General features: G+C 43.5%; 1 protein-coding gene across 1 annotated transcript; it reads right to left on the reverse strand.

The window, feature by feature from the left end:
- Positions 1 to 462: 462 nt before the first annotated feature.
- LOC134533490 (nematocyst expressed protein 3-like) lies at positions 463 to 4,783 on the reverse strand. The gene is made up of 2 exons (XM_063371015.1): positions 4,730 to 4,783; positions 463 to 1,915 (listed from the first exon to the last, which is right to left on the reverse strand). Exons 1-2 carry the CDS (start codon positions 4,733 to 4,735, stop codon positions 1,463 to 1,465), a joined length of 459 nt encoding a protein of 152 aa, XP_063227085.1. The 5' UTR covers positions 4,736 to 4,783; the 3' UTR covers positions 463 to 1,462.
- Between the last annotated feature and the right edge of the window lie 16,249 nt (positions 4,784 to 21,032).

Consider the following 21,032-nt stretch of genomic DNA (forward strand, 5'->3'; position numbering starts at 1 on the left):
CCCCCCTCTTGCGACGGCTTTGGCGTTTGGTATTTAATTGAATTTCGTGAAATACTACAAATGTAGTAAAACTATAAAACTCTTAATCTCTACCTCAAGGAAGAAAAAAGTTGGTTATTAATAGAAAATAAATTGTACTGAAGAAAGGTAGGATCTATTGAAACCAATTTAGCGTCTTTTGTTTCATATCTCTCCTCCATAATTTCTCAAAACGAGTTGATCTTCATGATTCTTGTGACCAGAAAAAGAAGCACATTATTTGGGGTTTTTATCGATTTTTGTCTACATATGAGAGTAAAATTTATACTTATTTTAAAAGACGTTTGATGGAAAAGATAAATAAATATAATTATTGAATATATATTTAAAGTTAATTGCAATGCGAGCGTGCATGATGCAAATGAGTCTCACACGTACAAGACAAAAAAACTATTCCTTTGAAACATTGGAAAACAAGTTTGCTGTGAACCAGATGGAGGGGGTGGTCAGCCCACGTGGTCCAGTGGCCAGCGCAGTCTGGCTGCTGGGAGGGGATTTCATAAACCTTATCCCTGGGATCAGGACTGGGTGTGTGTGATGTTCTCTTTACCTTCATTCCGCGGAAGGCAACGGTAAACCTTCTCTTAATCATGCTGCCTTGTCAAGCATAGGCACATCACTGATGCTCGCGACACCTAGTAATTGGTAAAACCACTCATCATCATAGGCAAAAGTTAGCTTTGCTTACTACATCAGTCCTACCAGTTTATGCTTTTACCAAGCTTTGCTGTACCTAACTATACTCCTGCTATTAAATTTCCCCACGTCACATTTTTTTTTTCAATTATTGACTAAGTAACAAGCGAAGCGGGCATTAAGTACATTGTTAAAGTGAAGCTGTAAAGTTAAGAATATTTTTTTGTTATGAAACAATGATGCGTTACATAGTCTGGTTGACACAGCCAAAAAGTATTCATAGTTTAATGCATTTGTATCGCTAGTATAAAATTATAATAAAACACTCCTTCTCGAGCTTTAATTATTCAATTAAAATTATTTACAATAAATAGCTAATAACGAGTATTCCATATGCATTCACTCGATATAGTTTCTGAAAAAAACTTTTCCCGGATAAATTTGTTCTGCCCATACTAGTCACAAATCAAGGTACGTATTGACATAATTGTAATTGTTTTATCATGATTATTATACTGCTTTCCTTCTACTACACCATATTCACTCTCAGTCATCCTATGATTTGTTACTCCTTTTAAATAAAACTTTCCCTTTTATAAGAATGGTTTTGCTAGCTAATGGTAAAAATGATTTATCAAGCCAAGTAAAAGGGAATGGACATAAATGAGACACGTGCAGTTGTTTAAGTACAAAAAGGTTTGTTTATTGAGCAGTTGGTGATGAGCACGGCCGGGACTGGAGGGGTGGTGAGACGAGGTGAAGACTGGAGGGGTGGCGGTGGAGGGCCTCAGGCGGACTCCACGGAGACGGTGTCGTCGGCCTCAGCGGCGGGGGCGGCGGGGGCGGCGGGGGCGACGGCGGGCTCGTCGGCGGCGACCACGGCGGGGGCAGCGATGGCGGCGGGGATCAGGGACGGCGCCAGGGGCGCGATGGGGGCGGGGGCGGCGATCAGGCCCGGGTAGGCGGCGACGACCCCCGGGTAGGCGTGGGGCACGGCGTAGCCCAGGGGCACCTGGTGCGCCGTGTAGGACACGCCCACGGGCGCCACCACGCTCTGCACCACGGGGCTGACGGCCTGGTACGCGTGGCCCTCCACCGAGCTGTAGGCGAAGTTGCCGCCCAGACGGTCCGACTTGATGACGGCGCTGTCCAGGCTGGGCGTGCGCACCAGGTAGGAGCTGGGCGCCAGCAGGCCGGCTGAGGCGCAGGCGGCGAACAAGAGGAGCAGGGCTGCGGCGACCTGCGCACACCAGGACACCGTCATGCCCTCTGGAGGAGCACTACCGAGACACTACCGAGACACTACCGAGACACTACCGTGGCTGCGGCGACCTGCGGACACCAGGACACCGTCATGCCCTCTGGAGGAGCACTACCGAGACACTACCGAGACACTACCGAGACACTACCGTGGCTGCTGCCTCTGTATCAAGCGCATGTGTCTGCAGATACACGCAAGATGGCCAACACTTGAACGAATTCTGGAACAATACCTAGATACATATCTAAGACTAGGCTCCGTGCAGTTTCTGGCAAGATTACGACTATGTTAACGTACTTTAGTGCCTGTACTTTTATGTGACGTCGCGCTGCATTTCCGTGTTATGTTATTCCTGATATTATTATTTAATATCAACCCTAGTCGTTACTAGTGTTGTATGACAGACACTGGCATGCTCAGATTTCATCGGGGCCACGTTTCAGCATACCTTGTTACAACCATCCTCAAGGGTTGTACACCACGCCCTTGAACCATAAATTACACACCTGGAATCCAAGAAGTAGTTGATGACTGGCCACGAAAGCCTACGTTTAAAGACAAGTCAGACGTACAACTATGTGTTTGTATACAGTACCTTAATGTCAATATGTATATAAGCACTGCGTACAAACAGAAAACACAACCTTGATTAATCTAGAGAATCGAAAGAGGAATCCATTATACCCATTCTGAACTATACTTAATTTACTGACAGAATAATTCTCACAGTTCAAAGCATTATACGTAGAGACGCTCTCCCTAGATACATTAAAGTAAGTCCCACGTGGTCTTGCATAAGGGTGACCTACATACTTTAAATGAAAGCATTTTCGCCTTTGTGACAGGCACGCGTAGACAGCGTACAGCACGCGTACAGCTATTGAAATGGAGTTTCCATCGCGCGTTGTAGCGTTTCAGATCTCACAGTAGGTAAATGCTTAATTTTTTTCTACGCTACGCTTTGAATACGTTAAAAAGCCACCTATGGAGGACGTTTTAATTTTTTTTACGTTTGATTATTGATGTGTAACATCTTAGTTCTCGGTATACGGCAGTTGGTAGGAGTGATTTTGTGAATGGAAGGGAAGTCGCTTGTAACGGAACCGTGTAACCACAGTGTTGCCATCTGTTGCCAAAGGAAAAGTTTTAAAGCATTAACTGTTAAAAGAATTTTAACAAGCTGGAAACTATTTTGTCGAAAATCACGTCAAAAGCCGGTTTCAGCAATTTTTCTAAGTCTCTTTCGCTTTTATCGGAGCCCTTTTCATTGTATAGTTTAACCTTTCGCTTTGGTAATCCAATGATTCGATAGTCGACGTAGCTCCTCAGGTCCCCCGGTTCATGCCGAAACGTCAGGTGTGCCATTTTCACGGACGTGACTTCAACCCAGAAACCAAAAAGTAGTTAGGGCCTGTACTTGTTCCAATTCAGCTACGCTGTAGCTAGACGGCTTGACCCTTTACGGCACCAATGGCAAAGACTCAAGATTTATTGGTTGATGAGGACATATTTCGGTAATTCGATCATTGGGAAAATTTGCGTAACGTCACCCAGGCGTAGAAACACAGAAAACATACTTCAGTCGAGTGGCCAATACACAATTAGTCAGGTAAAGAATTTTTAAATATGAATTTCACAAATAACGGAAAACTAAGAGACACTTTATTTGCGATAAAAATGTTTTTAAAGAACACGAGAATTCAGTGCTTTTATAATGAAACAGAAGTTATGGATAAGTAAAGAAAATAAAAAAAGCAATAGCCCAACGTGAATGCTGAGCCTTAAAAGAGAGAGAGAGAGACAATAACCAAAAGATGCTATCTTGGTTTCAACCGTTTTATATTTTAATGTTGGTTATTTAGTTTCGTTAAGGCAAACGTACATAAAGTTAATGCAGTCCCTGAAGCTAACAGAGAATATCTATGAAATCACTGGCGTTTAGTAATTAATTAAGTAATGGGCATGACTACAACTGTAATAATGCTGTCAACAGGCTCTGTGATATGATCTTTGAAGAAGAAAAAAACCTCTTAAAATGTGATTATTTCCCTAACGAAGGCAAATTTGAAATACTTATGGATGAAATAAAAATTGCTGTATTCTTCCTGTTCCTGTCTCTACTATCTGCTACCACGTATATAATTGCTTATACTCAAGAGTTATTCCTGCAAATGGCTCTCTTGCGCTTTGTGTTATGTCTCCAATTTTCTCTACGGGCACCTGATGAGTATCGCCTGATAGCGGTGAGAGGTTAGTTCTAGCAGACTTGGCTGAATGGCTATATGCGCAAGAGAACTATCGGAACGATGACTTGATGTAAGCTAGCTTTTGGACATACGCCATTGCTAAGCACATGTATGTCTGTAGAAGAAAACTACAAAAAAAACCAAAAGAAAAAAACACAAATTAAGCAAAAAAATTGCTTTTGTCAACAGGATATAAAACACCACATAATATTCCATAACAGTAATATGGTCAACAAACAAAGAAAAACAAAGAAAAATGGGCTAAGAGAACGAAAAAATCCCCACAAATGATGACAGCACAAAAATATTGAACCCAAAAAATAAATATAGTAGAACAGTTGAAACAGAAATGTTTTGCTTAATTTGTGTTTTTTTTTTCTTTTGGTTTTTTTTTTGTAGTTTTCTTCTACAGACATACATGTTCTTATCAATGGCGTATGTCCAAAAGCTTACATCAAGTCATGCACTCCCATTGCTCAAATTTTTCAAAGATGATATCGGAACGATCCCTGGGGCGACGGCGGCGACGAAGCAAGAAGACGGTCACCTTCATCGTGCGCGGAGTTGCTGGTGCTGGCGGGTGCGGCTGGCGGGAGTCTGGGAGCACTGACGGATGCAGCCTCCGGGAGGCGATGGACCTTATATACCCGCGCCCGGCCACGCCCTGGGAACCCGAGCCGGGGCGGGTCGCGCGGGCCCCAAGGCCGCCGTCCTCGGACCCCGTGCTTACTTGGACAGACGCCATTGCAGCTCTGCAGACACGCAAACTAACAAAAATATGAAATTGAATAACGTAGAGACCGCAAAAATTCGCGGATTCATTTCGTGATAGGCTGAAATTCAAACATGTGTACAATTCTGCTGGTTCTGCTATTGGCTCGCAGTTTAACTGCAGCTCTCTGGGCCAATTAGAGACTATCGACCAAAGAAGCGTCGAATCGCAAGCTACCCAGTGGAGACGCCTCACAATTTAGTACCCAATGAACACGCGTGTTTACTTGACATATGCAGAGGATAATGGAGGCTATCCTAGAGGACATTGAATCCGCGAATTTTTCCGGTCCCTATGAATACGTAAACCCACAGAGAACCAGCCTAAATCAGCTATATTTATTTATTTTGTATTTTTGTTCCGTTGATCCCACATGGAGTCAAGGCTCCGGGATATAGAACCTGTCACGTTACACATGTAGTTCCCTTTACATACAAATATGCATGTGCAGACATTAATATTTACGTGATGCAAGTTACAAAAAAAGAATACAGAACATGTTACACAATTCAACTGTATAGTGATACTTGATACTTTATGCAAAACATGAAGCAGCTGTTATCACAAGTCCAATCAACAAATTAACTGTTCAATTTCTCTATTATCAATCAAATTAAAGAATTCCTTCAGAGAGTATATTTGATATTATATTAGTATTTGTTTTACTGACTTGATGTAAGTTCTTAGCAATGGCGTATGTCCAAAAACTTACATCAAGTCATGCACTCCCATTGCACAAATCTTTTAAAGATAACATTTGTTTTACTGTTGTTTTTTTACTACTGGTAAACTGTTTATGTTAGTTACTTTCTGTGATAAGTTGTAAATAAGTTGTATATCAGACAGATAAACCCAACGATGTACCATAAGCAGGTGTTTATGGACAACAAAAACTACGACAGAAGTAGCTTGGCTCCTATGGGTTGGAGTAGGTTAACTGCTCCCTGATGATTGCGACTGCAATGTCGACCGAAACGTCGGTTGAATTATTCGCCAAGGACACGGCTACCACCCATAAGCCAAGATACTTCAGACAATGGCCGTGAAAGCCTGCGAACATTATTAAAACTACGACGAACACGTCCAAACTCGAAATCGGACACGGCACAGGGATTCTGCGGAGGGAATTCAGTCGTGAAAAAAAATAATAATAATAACAACACAGACGAGCACAATTGGGATAACAACGAAGATACAGTTTCAACAATGACAGACAATGCAGGCAGACAAACAAGTAAATGTAGGGAACCCAACGATGAAAATAAACAGGCATTATGGACAACACCACCGATGAACACAGCAGGTTTCCTATGACAATTCAATTCAATAGGTTTTTATTGTCACATTTTGTACACTTTACAGTTTTGGTATTGCAACAGGGCACTCCAGCACTCAGTGCTCTTTTCCTAATTTAAGTTGACATATATATATATATATATATATATACATTTCTGATATGGTTATTGTAAAAACATTATTTATATAAAAGGAAAATTTAAAAAAAACCTTTAGTAATGTCTTTTGGAGTCTCTTTTGGCTCTATATCTTTGTTTTGAATCTATACCTAAAACAATTTTACACTATATATTATTTACACATTCATAGGAACAAATTGTCTTTCACTGTACATAAACATAAACATGGCTCTAAAATTTAACTATTTACATACATGGCACTGTGGTGGGCGTCCATGGCTATTCACGTCGAGTGAGCATGTGAAACCGGGAAGCCTTCATTTCATAGACGAGAGAGCCACACCCGAAGTTCCCCAAAGTTCATGCTAGGAAACCGTTTACATGATTTCACAATTCCTTTAATGTAGCTATCCTAACCAAATCAAGCGTCCACAATGTTTTAAAGTATTTATATTGTAGCTAACCGAACCTTTTACAATTAACAAAAAATACCGAAGATGCACGATCGGGCGTTTGGCTCTCCCGTCTGTGAAAAGAAGGCTTCCCCTAGGAAACCAGTTGCGATGTTTCGGGAACTGGTGATTGTCCCCGTCGTCAGGCGCAGACTGATGCGTGTTGCCGCTGGTCGCCACTGGACTGGAGCCACATGTCAGGGGTGTCCAGGTCGGCGACCAGAGGCCATCCCCGGCCCAGCTGCAATAGGACTTGCTGTCAGACAACAGCTACCAACATTCTTGCAAAGACGCCGTCTTGAAATACACGGAATTAATTGAATTGAACAGTTGAATCTTTTGTAATAGTAGTTAATATTAGAACATTAAGTTAAAATTTTAATTTGTTATCTTAATATTTAGTCAACATCTGCTTATATCATGCTTAATTTTTAATATTCCACTATTTGATGTAATTGCAGAAAATAAAAGTGGTTAAGTGTAAGAAAAGGCGTGCCGCCTTAACTTCGCCACCAATAAAGACGATAAATAAATTATTAAATACAATTAATGCGCACACCCAGGGGCGCAACAACAGGGGGGGGGGGAAGGGTATTTTGGCCCCCCCCCCCCCTCTGAAACCTTGAAGTGGGGGCAAACGGGGGCAAAGAAAGTGCTTTGTAATCAATTTTTATATAATAAAACTGCTTAAATTGCACCATTTTCCACCTTGAAATACAAATTTTCCCGGGGGAGTACCCCCGGACCCCCCGCTTCAATAGGGGGGATAGATGATTCTTTATAAAAAGATATATTGCCCCCCCCCCCCCTTTGGAAATTTAGTTGTTGCGCCCCTGCGCACACCTGCCATTATATTCAAGTGTCAAGATCCAGACGCAAAGCAAAAGCACTGTATATGTATATATATATATATATATATATATATATTTTTTTTTTTTTAAAAAGCCTGTCATGGGGACTGTCAACAGAAATTAAAACTTAAAACTTTGTTTTTAAATGTGTAATAAGACATCATTTATACGTCAAATGTACGTAAGAATATGATTTTGGTTTTATATCAGTACGATGTCAGGATGATATAATTTATCCTTACATCATATTTTAGTCACGACAGATGTCAGTGGTATGTCAAAATTACGTAAAAATTCATTACCTACCTATGACTTACCCCAGTGATGTCAGACCTAGGTCATGTATTCACGTGGTCAAATTAACTTCACTTACTGCTACTACAGCATGTCGGTGATGCGAACTAACAAGATTTTACCCATCCAAAAAAGAGTCCAACACGCACATGATACAGTCGAGTATATACAATGTATTAGTGTATATATGCGTATGCATGTACACAGGCCGCTGCGATTCGCCAGTCTGGCGCAACACGTCACTAGCATGTCGGTGACGCGAACCCATGCGTTTTGCCCCTACCAAAAATCGCCCAACGCTGCTAAAGAAGTTTTCACTTTAAAAAAAAGTGTGATTTAAGACTGATAATGTTAGGGACGATGTGCACAGCTTCAGGAACCACGCGATTGGAAAACGACTCAAAATATCCTAGGGGGGGGGGGGGGGTGTCTACGAAAAGCATTTAAGAATTCGATAAGGGCTGATGAAAAGGTTTATTTACGGATTAAATTTTTAAATGGTTAAAACTAGTGTTTTCAAAGAAAAAAACCGGTACACATTCTTGAAAGCACTTAAGGAACTTTCATTACACCTTTATCTTCATTTCTCCGCCATAAAATGTTACGGTCACCGCGCGCCAGTTCAGAGCTTTGCGCTTAGAGGCGACACCGCGCTTGAAGCGCCGGCGAGCGTCGCACTTATCGTCCCGCCTCGCCGACACAGACACGCCTCTGACCAGGCCGGGCCCCCCTTAAGACCAAATGAAAATAAGTCCAGCTTCCCCTTTCGTAGAACAGTGTCGATGTGCATACTAATGCGCTCACCTGTACTATTTTTTTTGTACCTAATCGCATGCAGAAAAATCCCCAGTCTATTTGGAAGCAGTCAGCCGACGTCCTTCAACATGAAACCCGCCACCAGTTAGTTATTCGGCATTCTGTCTCACTCCATTACAGTTTCATTTTTTTTTTTTTTTACAAAACCAGTTCCTAACACGGCTTGTAGTCCACAGTTAACTACCGAACTAAATTAGCATCGCAGATTATGTCCGTGAGAACGTGATGGAAACGTTTAAAATATATTATAACGCAAAATACTTAAATAATAACAGTTTGTTAAAATAAAGCTGTGTGGTTTTATTTTTTGTAGTGATGACTAAAGAAGTAAATGGGAAAAAAATTTAAATATACCTGCGTATTTTTCTAGAAAATTTTCATTTATTTTTTACAAACATAGAGTCGTGTACTTTTAGATAGGTTGATAAGTTACAAAATAATTTATTTTTTGCATATTGGTAGGGACTGTTTAAACAACATTTTTTTTTTGTTCCTATACGCTATTAGAGGGTAGCATGGTTTCTACCCAACTCTCAAATGTTAAGTGATCCATTGAGTACTGAATACAGAGAAAAATTATGTTTTATTTGGTTATGTTTATACAAAAAAAAACTTTTTTTCACAGACGTTTTTCCGGTTGAATGACCCTTAAATTTTCCCAACAATGCATTCCCAGGAAAAATATCTAGTCATGACTCGAAGCAGGACGCACTGAAAATGGTGAAATAGATGAAAGCTATTCAAAAACACTTCTCACCGCTCAACGTGCCAACATTGACCGCGAATTTTCTGACGCGTCGAAGCAAAAAGGCGCGTGTTACCTGTGCAGGGATTTGGGAAAAGTGATTTTCTTTGTCGTGGTCGCAACCCGACCCGGCGTGCAGACTTCACCAATGGCGAAAGAGCGCGCAAACCGTGCTACCATGCGATAAATCATAAACATACGCACGGGAACACAATCTCACTTACATAAACACACTTGAAAAAAAATTTACAAACACAATGTATATCACTGATATCACAGTATTTAATATAATTCATTTAAGTATAAGATTTAAAAGCACACACGCATATATTTTTTTTATTTGTACGTAGCTTTTATGCATCCTGTGAAAATTTCGTTTCATGGTGGGCGCGCGTCGAGAAAATGCACTCTGATCAATTTTTTTGTAGATCTTCAAAAATAAAAATATATTTATAAAAATATTTTACCCCCCCCCCCTCCCCCCCCCTGGTCGGCGCGTGGGTGTCTGGTTAAATCACACTAACACACATTCTCCCGCCGTGCTCCTGAAATCGCCCTCAGCACGGCACGGGTTCGAGTCCTGACTGCAACCCCGCCAAACCATCCAGCTCACAACACCTCAGGGTCACCAAACATCCGTTATCTACATCCCCATTAAAACCTAATATGTATCTATTTTCACAACCAGAGGTAGTGGGCGGCAATCCGCGGCCTGGAACTCTACCCGGGGGCCTGTGGTTCGATGCCCGGATCTGGCACTCAGACCTCGAGGCCCGCAATGGCTGTGATGACAGTACAGTTGCAGCTTACCCTGCGGCGGTATTGCCTGATTGATAGAGACCTGAAAAATTCGCGGATTAATTTCGTGTTATGCTAAAATTCCAATAATTATACCTCAGTGCTGCTGCTACCATTGGTTCATTGTTAATCTGGAGCAGTGGCGTAGGCAGGCTTTGTGTATGGGGGGTGTTAAGAAGGATGCCACCCCCCCCCCCCCCCCGTATTAAAGCGGGGGGAGGGGGGTCCTCCCCCGGGAAAATGTGTATTTTAAGGTGTTAAATAGTGCTATTTTAGCAGTTTTCGGTACTTAAATTTAAATATTGTAATGGTAAAATATTTTAATTTTCAATATGAGTGATTAATAAGAAATATAATTAAAGATTTGGTGCTAAGGGGGGGGGGGGTTGAACCCCTAACCCCCCCCCCCCCCTGGCTACGCCCTTGTCTGGAGGACTGAGGGCCAATTAGAGACCCTTACTCATACACGTGTCGAATCACAGGCCACCCAGTCGAGACGACTCATCAAGTCAGCAGCCCAATGTACAGGTGGCATTTGCGCGAGTGTGTAGAAGATGTTGGAGTCTATCCTGAAGGTCATTGAACCCGCGAATATTTCCGGTCTCTACTGATTAAGCAACAAGTCTGAGCCGGTTCGAAGGATCGGTTGTTTTGAATTCAACGGGCGCGGGAGCAAGGGCGTAACAGAACACTATGGTACCGGTGAGGGAGGGGGGTGTCCAGACAGGCACACGGAAGTGCGTGACCCCCTCCCTGGTGAGGGGGGGGAGAGGGAGGGGGGCTGAAGGTCACGCCCGCACGTCACGACGCAACCACCTCGCGTCTTGCGTCAGAGTCGCGCGTGTCTCCGGACAACACCACCTCCGCTTCGGCCAAACACTGCTACCAAGTATTGTTGACGTGATAACGGGGGACGCACCACAACGCCGAACGTACAATAACTAGGGACCGGAAAAATTCGTGGGTTCAATGACCTCCAGGATGAACTCCATAGTTCTACGTACACTCAGTCAAATGCCACCCACTCATTGGCTGCTGTCTTGTGAAACGTCCCAACGTAGCAGCCGGTGATTCGATAAAGCTTTCGTTGGGTGTTTCTCATTGGCCCAGAGTCACCCATGTGAGTGGTGAGCCAATAGCAGAGGCAGCACTGAGGTATAACTATTTGTATTTTAGCCTGTCGCGAAATGAATTTGCGAATTTTTCCGGTCTCTAACAATAACGCCGAAAACCATAACGCCGAAATGCCAAATTGACCGCAACGCCAACAGCTAGAAAACTGCTGTGTACCACAACGCCGAAATACCACAACACCGAAATACATTAACCCCGAAAAATGACATTGCAGGACTGCCACAAAGGTTAGGTTAGGTAAGGTTATCACACAAATTCATTCAGTTGTTTTTCATTTTGCTACTGTGCCCCCCCCCCCTTCCCCACAGCAACATTTTTCGGCGTTACTGTATCTCGGCGTTGTGGTACACAGCAGTTTTCTAACTGTCGGCGTTGCGGTCAATTTGGCAATCGGCGTTATGGTATTCGGCGTTATTGTACGTTCGGCGTGGTGGTATTTCGACATTGTGGTAACGACCCGTGATAACGTCTTATAAAGCGATGAACGCCGGCTGCAACGCACGGAAAAAAGCATGACTCATTGTCACGTTCCGCCTGAACCGAGCGTGCAAGAACCGGCCAACCACCGTGCGAGAAAATCTTCTATAATATCAAACAGGTTAAGGCGGGCTTTTTAACTAATTGATCGTGATTATATTTGAACAAATTATTTAAATTAAATTTGCAAAAACTGTACATAATATTTGAAAATTAAAAAGTATGCAATTTTTCACCAATGTTTTCTTATGACGTTATCACGTAAAATTATCGTCCGTAAACCGACTTTACAGACAACCCCCCTTTTTAAAAAAATGCGTGTGTACTTACAAGTCATATTTCTTTTTGATTTAACACACTGAACTAATTTTATAATTTACTGTAACAAAAATTAATTTAATTAATACTCTGTATTCGATACTAACATAAACACGTGTTTGGACTCTACTGACAATCACTCGTGGAATAACATCATGTCAGTGTTAAGAAGACTGCAAGTATCCGCTCTACCACTCTGGTTCTGGGGTAGAGCGCCTGCCTTGTGACTTGTAGGACCCGGGTTCGCGCCCCGGCTCCTCCAAGGCGGATTGCCCAGACAAAATGGCGGCATTTTCTCTGGTAGGAATACAATCCCTTGTAACAAGTCAGGCTACCAAAGAAACGGTGGGTGGAACAGAAAAAAACCTTCCAGGTGGCTTCCAAATGGGGAGCCCGTTTCTTTTCTTGGGCTCCCCATGCGGTGGCCATTCCGGGGGTTTCTCCGGGGGAACGGAGTTTTGCAAAAATATTTGTTATGTCTTTTTTTTTTATTCAAGATAAGGCTTATTGTAACAAATTAATTCTTTTATTTAGTAGAATAATTGAGTTAATTATAATGCATTAATTGATAAAATTTCTAACTTATCTAAATACAATTTATATCACTAATATTCACAATATTTATATGTAATATGAATTATTGAAGGATAGTGGTTATTTTATAATTATTTATTTATGTGATTGAATATTAATTTAAGTAATGGACCGATCTGAATATTTAAAATGATAAACAAATAAAAAGTATGTTGAGGGTTGCTGTGTACTTTTTTTAATTGTGCGACTTGGTGCCTTCTTGCACCACCCGTCGGACCTTGGGACAGTGCTGCGATCTTCGGACTAAACGGACAGTTACGCATCATCATGGCGTCGGTTCGAATGTTGATGTATGTGCTCGAACATTTTTGGTCCTCCGCAAATCAAGATTAACGGATGGTGAAAGTGTTATAATAACATCTAGGGAACGATTTTCAAAATATTTTGCACGGGAAACGGTATAAGGACCTATCGGTGACGCGTGGTTGTAATGCCGACGGCTTATAATTAATGACGGACATTGCGAAGGTAGAAATTGATAATTATTAGAAGAGTGAAATTATGTGGCAGTTAATCTATGTTTACCGTTATTAAGGGCACACAAGAGTCCTTACGCGGGGATTAGTGAAGTTACGCACACAAAAAATAACTAAGTCAAAAACAAAGAGAAACGCTTACCTACTAGATAAGCACAATGGCGGCACAAACACCGGAATTGCAACACGTAATTTTAAACTTTTTATTGGGCAAAGCCGATGAAGCCCGTAATTTATATGAAGCGTCGGAGGAGGATGCATCCAAATTGGAGGATTTTAAAATTGTATTTGAGGAAGTTATAGAAAAAAGGAGTGAATTACTAGCAAATTTCTTTGCTATGTGCACTAACCCCCCCAGTGATAAGGTCGATATGAGCGAAGTCAAGCAACAGTTCGCGGTTTATGAAGTAGTGTTCCGGGAATTGCGTAAATTATACAATAAACAGACGTCAAGCCAAAGTGAGGTTAAGGCACCAGGTGACACAGTGCCTAACACGGGATCGCAAGCCACGTTAAGTCCCCACGTGTCAATGTTGCCTGCATTACCGCTACCGGTGTTCGGCGGTAACCGCGCTGAGTGGAAGGGATTTGCGGAACTATTTAACTCTGTGGTTGGCCAATGTTTGCACTTGACTAAAGTGCAAAAAACTCACTATCTGTTAGGATGCCTTAAGGGCGAGGCGCGGGACTTAGTTTGCAACATACCAGTCACGGAAGGTAATTATGATTTAATATGGGGCCTTTTGGAAAGGAAATTCTTGAGTGTTCGGATCACAGCGACCATCCATGTGCAAAAAATATTGCATTTGGCTCAAGTAGACAGTCGCAGTGAGAATGCCCTTAGCAAGTTTGTAGCCTGTGTCGAAGAGAATGTAAATGCCCTGAAGGCATTGGAATTCCCTGTCGAAAAGTGGGACTTCCTCTTATTGAACATTTTGTTAGAGAAGCTTGATTCACCTTTGAAACAGGGGTTTGAAATGTCAAATGAAGAGGACATTCCCTCCTACCGCAATCTCTTGAAGTTTCTGGACAAGAGGGCAAAGGCAGCAGAGCAAGTCCATCTGTCTTCAGTTAGGAGCACCAGGCCAGTCTTCTCACAAAACACTTCAAGCAACCGGGTTATTAACATAAATAAGTGGCGACCGATGAATGTGTCAGACTCAAACATACCTGGTTTTAGAAAGACTACACTTGTTTCAACTCAAGACAACCTGAAGTGTAGTGTGTGCGACGGATTTCATGGATTGCACACCTGCCAGGAATTTCGTTCAAGGTCGGTTGAGGATAGATGGAACTTAGTGCAGGCGCAGAGGCTCTGTTATAACTGTCTGCGGGGACAACACGTGGCAGCACAGTGTAAGTCTAAGTTTCGCTGCCAACTCTGCCAGGGCAGTCACCATACACTCCTCCACATTGTCACGGGACAGGGGCCTAGGAACTACGCAGTGAGCTCAGATGACGATGGACGGGGTGAGGAAGAAAGTCCAGCAATTACCATGTGTGCATCAGAAGAAATGAGGCCGGTCAATCCACCCACCACAGTGCTGTTAATGACGGCATTGATACGCATCAAGGACGGTGCAGGTCAATACCAAGTGGTTCGTGCGCTTCTAGATAGTGCTTCGCAGTCTTCCTTCATCACAGAGGCGTGTGTACAACGGCTGGGACTAAGGCGACATCGTACAACTGTGAGTATTGCTGGGGTTGGCAACACTTTGATCCCGGAAGCCAAGGGATCAGTTATTTGCGAGATTAGATCACACCAATCACCGAAACTTCACATCACCAGCAAGGCATTAATTCTTAAAGGAATAACCAAGGACCTACCATCAACTAAGATTGCCACTGGGAGCTTAGTGCATCTAGATGGCCTGCCGCTGGCAGATCCCCAGTTCTCTGTGCCCAGTGCCATAGACATGCTGCTCTCTGCGGAGGTAGTGGCAGAAGTAATGACAGGTACTAAGATTCACGGACCGCCTCATGCCTTCCAAACCCTATTCGGATGGGTACTGGCAGGCAATGCTCCATGTGCACAGTTCACTCAGCAGGCATCAGCATCATTACTGGTACGCACTGACATGTCCCTAGACCTCGCTCTTCAACGGTTCTGGGAGGTTGAAAATCTCCCTAGTAAAACCTTCACATCCAGGGAAGATCAGATCTGTGAACAGCACTTCCAGGAGACTCACAGGCGTGACAACCAAGGCAGGTACATGTTGAGGCTTCCATTTGCGCGTTCAGCGGACATGTTGGGTGATTCATTCACAACTGCCCTCAAGCGATTGCAGGGGTTAGAGCGTAAACTATGTCGATCCCCCCAGTTGCTTCAGCAATACCAGCAATTCATGGAGGAGTACGAAAGCCTGGGTCATATGTCAAAGATTGGGACATTGACACAGGATGCCGACAGCAAGGTGTCTGTATCGTTAAGGGCGGATGCGCGTAACCAACCCCTGTACATTATACCACATCATGCTGTGGTCAAAGAAGATAGTTTAACGACTAAGGTACGCGTAGTATTTGATGTATCGTCGGAGACGACCAATGGACCCTCCTTGAACAAGTTGCTGTTGTCTGGTCCTAAATTGCACAAGGAGGTTGCTGACATAGTGCTGAATTTCCGAACATCAGCAATTGCGATAACAGCTGATGTATGCAAGATGTATCGTCAAATCGTAATTGATCCTGAGGATAGGAAGTTCCAGTGTATTTTGTGGCGTAATTCGGTTAGTGACCCCATACATATATTTGAGCTGAACACAGTAACGTATGGACTATCATCTTCACCCTTCCAAGCGCTCCGAACCATGCAGCAGTTGGCAACAGACGAAGGCGCTAACTATCCTTTAGCTGCTCACACTCTGTTACATGATGTGTTTGTCGATGATATTGTGACCGGAGCTGATACTGTATGTGATGCACAGGAATTGAAAACTCAGCTAGTGGCGCTACTCGGAGCAGGTGGCTTCCAACTTCACAAATGGTGCTCCAATCACGGAAATGTAGTCGGCACCCATGACACTGTTCAGGCTGATATGAAATTTGACATTACGGAGTCGGTGAAGGTGTTAGGAATACATTGGACGCCATCAAAGGATGAGTTTTGCTACAAGGTAAAGGTACCCACTGTACCGAATACCAAACGTGGTATTCTGTCCTTCATAGCTCGATTGTATGACCCATGTGGCTGGTTGGCCCCAGTGATTACAGCCAGTAAAATTCTGCTGCAAGTGTTGTGGACTAAGGGTCTTGGTTGGGACGACCAAGTTGACGAAGACATATTGTCTGAATGGGAGAGCTTTACAGCAGTGTTACCATTGTTGTCTCGGGTACGAATACCCCGATTTATTCCATTGCAAGAATTGGACGTTCAGTTTCACGGGTTCTGTGACGCGAGTGAGAAGGCCTATGCTGCAGTCATGTATGTTAGGTGTGTGACAAGGAGCGGTGAAGTTACTGTGCGCCTGCTAATGGCAAAGTCAAGGGTCGCTCCCTTAAAGACATTGTCCATTCCAAAACTTGAGCTCTGTGCTGCACACTTGTTGAGTAAGCTATGCTTACATGTTTTGGCACTTTTCCAGCCCAAGGTCAAGACTCCAGTGTTGCATGCTTGGACAGACTCAACTGTTGTCCTAGCTTGGTTAAGAATGTCTCCACACAAGCTGCAGACATTTGTAGCCAATAGAGTGGCCGAAATTCAGAGTGCTGTACCGCCAAGTGCCTGGAAACATGTTCCCTCGGAATGCAACCCAGCTGATGCAGCTTCTCGTGGATGCTTGCCAGTTCAACTGCTGGAGCAGTCTTGCTGGTTCGGCGGTCCTGGATGGCTGTTGCAAAAGGAAGAACATTGGCCATCACAGGCGATGAAACACCACGGGAGCATTCCCGAACTGAAACCACCCTCAGTTGCAATATTGGTTGCTCAGCTTGAAAAGAAGTCAGAGGACCCTCTAGGTCTTATCCAGAATGCATCTTCATTGAGTAAACTTCAGGCTGTGGCAGCATGGGTTCTGCGGGCGAAAGCAGGATTCCAGAAACAACAGTACTTACAGGACACCATTTTAACCTTCAAGGAAAGGGAGGCTGCTTTAACTTACCTGATCCAAATGACCCAATTATATTTCTTTAAGGATGCCATCACTGCCATCAAGAAAGGGGAACCATGTAGCAAGAATATTCAGGCATTGGCACCCTTCATTGACTTACAGGGAGTCGTCAGGGTGGGCGGCAGGTTACAACATGCCTCTATTCCTGAGAGGACGAAGCATCCTATTCTGTTACCGGCGCAAAGCAAACTTTCAGAGTTAATTGTGATTCACTTTCATGTTGGCCACCTCCATGCGGGCCCACAGACGACTTTGTGTCTGACACGGCGTCAATACTGGATAATCTCTGGAAGAAGTCTAGTTCGCAAGCTGCTTCACAAGTGTATGAATTGTTTCAAGGTGAAAGCTACAGCATTGAAACCACTCATGGGCGCACTACCAGTCGCAAGACTTACTCAAGTCAGAGCGTTTCGCTCTGTAGGAGTTGATTTTGCAGGACCATTTCTCACTACCCCAGTCAGAACACGAAGAAGAGTGACGTATAAGACCTACATGTGTTTGTTTGTCTGTATGGCCACTAAGGCGGTACATCTTGAAATGGTGACTGATCTTTCTGCAGACGCATTCTTAGCAGCCTTGAAACGGTTTGTCTCACTCCGAGGAACTCCCACGGAAATCTACTCTGACAATGGTACAAACTTTGTGGGTGTCAGTAACCACTTGAAGGAACTATACAAGACTCTGTGGTCAGGCGAGCCTCGACAGCACATCCTGGGTGAAGCAGCTCAACGAGGTATCAAATGGCACTTCAACCCCCCCGCAAGCCCTCACTTTGGGGGTCTCTGGGAGGCGGCTGTTAAAATAGCAAAACAACACATGAAGCGAATAGTGGGAAACCTGCTGCTTACCCTAGAGGAATTTGTCACTCTGCTAGCACAAATATCAGCGGTGATGAACTCTCGGCCACTGTGTGCGCTATCAACAGACCCTGAAGAGTATGATGTACTCACTCCATGTCATTTTCTGGTTGGCGAGCCAATTACTGCTGTGCCAGACCACGATTTGATGAATCTTTCCCTAAATAAGTTGGACAGATGGCAACTTGTTACCCGCTTGCAACAGACAATGTGGAAACGGTGGAGTGTGGAGTACCTCCACACACTTCAACAACGTGCTAAATGGACCACCCCAACACCTAACGTACAACTAGACCAGCTGGTTTTGGTCCAAGAACCCAATCTTCCTCCACTTAGATGGAAGACTGCGAGAGTCACAGCTCTCCATCCAGGCCAAGATGGGATAGTGCGTGTTGTCACACTGAAGACTCCTCATGGGACATTTGTGAGACCAGTGGCTAAAGTTTGCCCATTGCCCATGAACTAACCATACTAGTTCTTGGCTAGTTCACATTCTTGTTAGGAATGCTGTAGAGTGGAGTAGTTTTTTTTTTTTTTTGTTTTTTAGATGTTTACCTGGTGATTATGAAAATACTTATTTTCGGTGGGCGGAATGTTGAGGGTTGCTGTGTACTTTTTTTAATTGTGCGACTTGGTGCCTTCTTGCACCACCCGTCGGACCTTGGGACAGTGCTGCGATCTTCGGACTAAACGGACAGTTACGCATCATCATGGCGTCGGTTCGAATGTTGATGTATGTGCTCGAACAAAGTAGTTGCTTAAAGCACACAGCAATGAGTTATTAATTACTTATTAGTTATTACCCACCCACTATATCCACTACATTACGAAGCCTGGCGGAAGTTTGTTAGGTTTAAATAACTCTTTACTCCTCGAAGAGCCTGCGTTGATTTTAAAAAAATTGGAATTATTATTGTGCGTGGAAATACTAAATTTAGTTAAAGACTAAATAGCTATATAGGCTAACTGCTACGTCATATCTATATTAAGCATTTGAAACTTAGTGTCTAGTTTTGAACCCCGCACCTAACCAGACACTCATTCCTGTTACTGTCAAGTTGCGTGTATACAAGCACACACACACACGCGTAGTTATATTCTCGTCGTCTACCCCACTCCTCCCCTCTTCAGCCAAGGCACGCGTCTGTGACTCACTCTACGATGACGGTTCAGTTCGTGGTTGTGTCTGCATAACCAACCGGTCCGCAAAACTACTCTGGAATATTTTAATTTGATGTGACGATAATTTGACGCGATGCCGTCATAAAAAGTAATAGTCGTATCTTGAAAAAAAAAAAAAAAAAAAAGGTGGGGGTTGTCTGTAAAGTCGGTTTACGGACGATAATTTTACGTGATACCGTCATATCAATTTTTTTTTAATTGCTGCTTTTAAAAAGTCCGCCTTAACCTGTTTGATATTACAGAAGATTTTCTCGCACGGTGGTTGGCCGGTTCTTGCACGCACGGCTCAGGCGGAACGTGACACTTTTCCGTGCGTTCAGCCGGCGTTCATCGATTTATAAGACGTTTTCACGTCAAAAAATATTCTTGAGATTACGTCAATGCTAACCCAATATTTTCAATGGGTGGTTACGAAGCTATGGGTTCCAGGTTAAAATCCAATCACTAATAAAAATTTTTATTCAACCTTATATACAGACACGCACACGTTAAACGAATTTTTGATGCACGAAAAGGCAATCGTGCAACGGGAAATCCCAGGTGGTAGCCTACGATTCACTCGTCCTTCTGGACATACCCGAATACTCACGTTGGCAAGCCTTCTTTCAACAGACGAGAGAGCCAAACGTCCGATCGTGCATCTTCGGTTTTTTTTTTTTTTGTTCATTGTAAATAGATATACAACTCGTGATAACTAATGGTCAATTAGGTTAGGTTAGCTACATTATAAATACTATAAAACATTGTGGACGGTTGATTTGGTTAGGATAGCTACATTAAAGATACTGTGATATCATGTGAACGGTTTCCCCCCAAATAAATACACCTGTTGTGGTACGGGAAAAAAAAAGCGAGCATGAACTTCGGGTTTGGCTCTCTCGTCTGTGAAAAGATGGCTTGCCAACGTGAGTATTCGGGTATGTCGAGAAGGACGAGTGAGTCGTAGGCTTCCCGGCAGTCTGGCGGAGGCTGGCCTCTGGTCCAGTGGAGCTGGAGGTGTGTGGGGGAGGGGGAGGTATTCCGGGCCACGCCCAAGCAACGACCTTGAGTCGCTCGCCGCCGACGGGCAGCTGACCGTTAGGCGCGGCGACCTTGACTCCCGTCCCGCGCGGCGAGGCGCGTGGAGGAAGCCGTTCCGCAGGCCGCACCAATGGCACCGGTGCGCGGCCGTGCGAGACGCCCAGAGCTGGTCGTCCCTTGTGCATCGCGTCATCACTCAGAGCACCTCCGCACAACCTTCTCCTTTGCCGCGTCATAACGGACGAAATGATCTGATCGCTCTTTAGAGCGGTTACATTCCGCGACTAGAATCCAAATAAATTTTATCTTTTGGTCCTTGTGGCGGCATTAACCTGTGTATGTTTTTTTCTCACCCCGAACATCGGTGAACGTATCAAGCGTATCGCTTTTGTGATAGGAAAACTATCCCGGAATTCATTGAAATTAAAACTTGAAAAATAATCATGTTTTTGTAATTGTGATTACTAACCCAATATTCACATTTTTGGTACTTTTTGATAAAATTTTGCATACTTGACTGAAATAACTATGTACACCCCTTGA

Source organism: Bacillus rossius, chromosome 6, assembly GCF_032445375.1.
Source record: "Bacillus rossius redtenbacheri isolate Brsri chromosome 6, Brsri_v3, whole genome shotgun sequence".
In the NCBI taxonomy this organism is placed as follows: domain Eukaryota; kingdom Metazoa; phylum Arthropoda; class Insecta; order Phasmatodea; family Bacillidae; genus Bacillus; species Bacillus rossius.